The 424-nt window shown below is 39.4% G+C and overlaps 1 protein-coding gene across 1 annotated transcript in view; it reads right to left on the bottom strand.

Annotated features, from left to right (window-relative positions):
- Window positions 1-424, bottom strand: part of LOC119588199 (probable ATP-dependent RNA helicase vasa-like) — a gene marked incomplete in the record, with an annotated part of 40,898 nt that overhangs the window by 26,639 nt on the left and 13,835 nt on the right. Inside the window, 1 exon segment of the mRNA XM_037936900.1 lies at window positions 72-256. Coding sequence (XP_037792828.1) covers window positions 72-256 — 185 coding nt within the window.

Raw genomic sequence — 424 nt, forward strand, 5'->3', positions numbered from 1 at the left:
AAAATCTTTTACCTTATGTTATAACAAGATATAGGACTAGTTGAAAATGTGCCAATTCTCTGTTTACTTACATTGACGCGAATGTTGGCATATGCATCAAAGTTGGAGCCAGCTTCAATACCCATAACAAAGAGGTCATCTTCATTTACATCCTCTGGGATATAAATTGGAGCTCTTGGCCTTTTCTCCTCAGCTCCCCCACCTGGGTTTGGGCAGTCGCGAGCACTGTGGCCTTCCTGACTACACTTGAAACAGCCTAGCAAACAAAAAGAGTAATCAACATCTTTGACAAAATAATGTCAATAATTATTGATAACAGGTGATATTTTTACGTCTCTCTGGTAGTAAGGCCAGCACTGTTCAAGCACCATTCTGCAGTTGGTATTAATAGCCATCATCTTAATATCAGTTCTTCCATAACTAG

Source organism: Penaeus monodon, chromosome 23, assembly GCF_015228065.2.
Source record: "Penaeus monodon isolate SGIC_2016 chromosome 23, NSTDA_Pmon_1, whole genome shotgun sequence".
In the NCBI taxonomy this organism is placed as follows: domain Eukaryota; kingdom Metazoa; phylum Arthropoda; class Malacostraca; order Decapoda; family Penaeidae; genus Penaeus; species Penaeus monodon.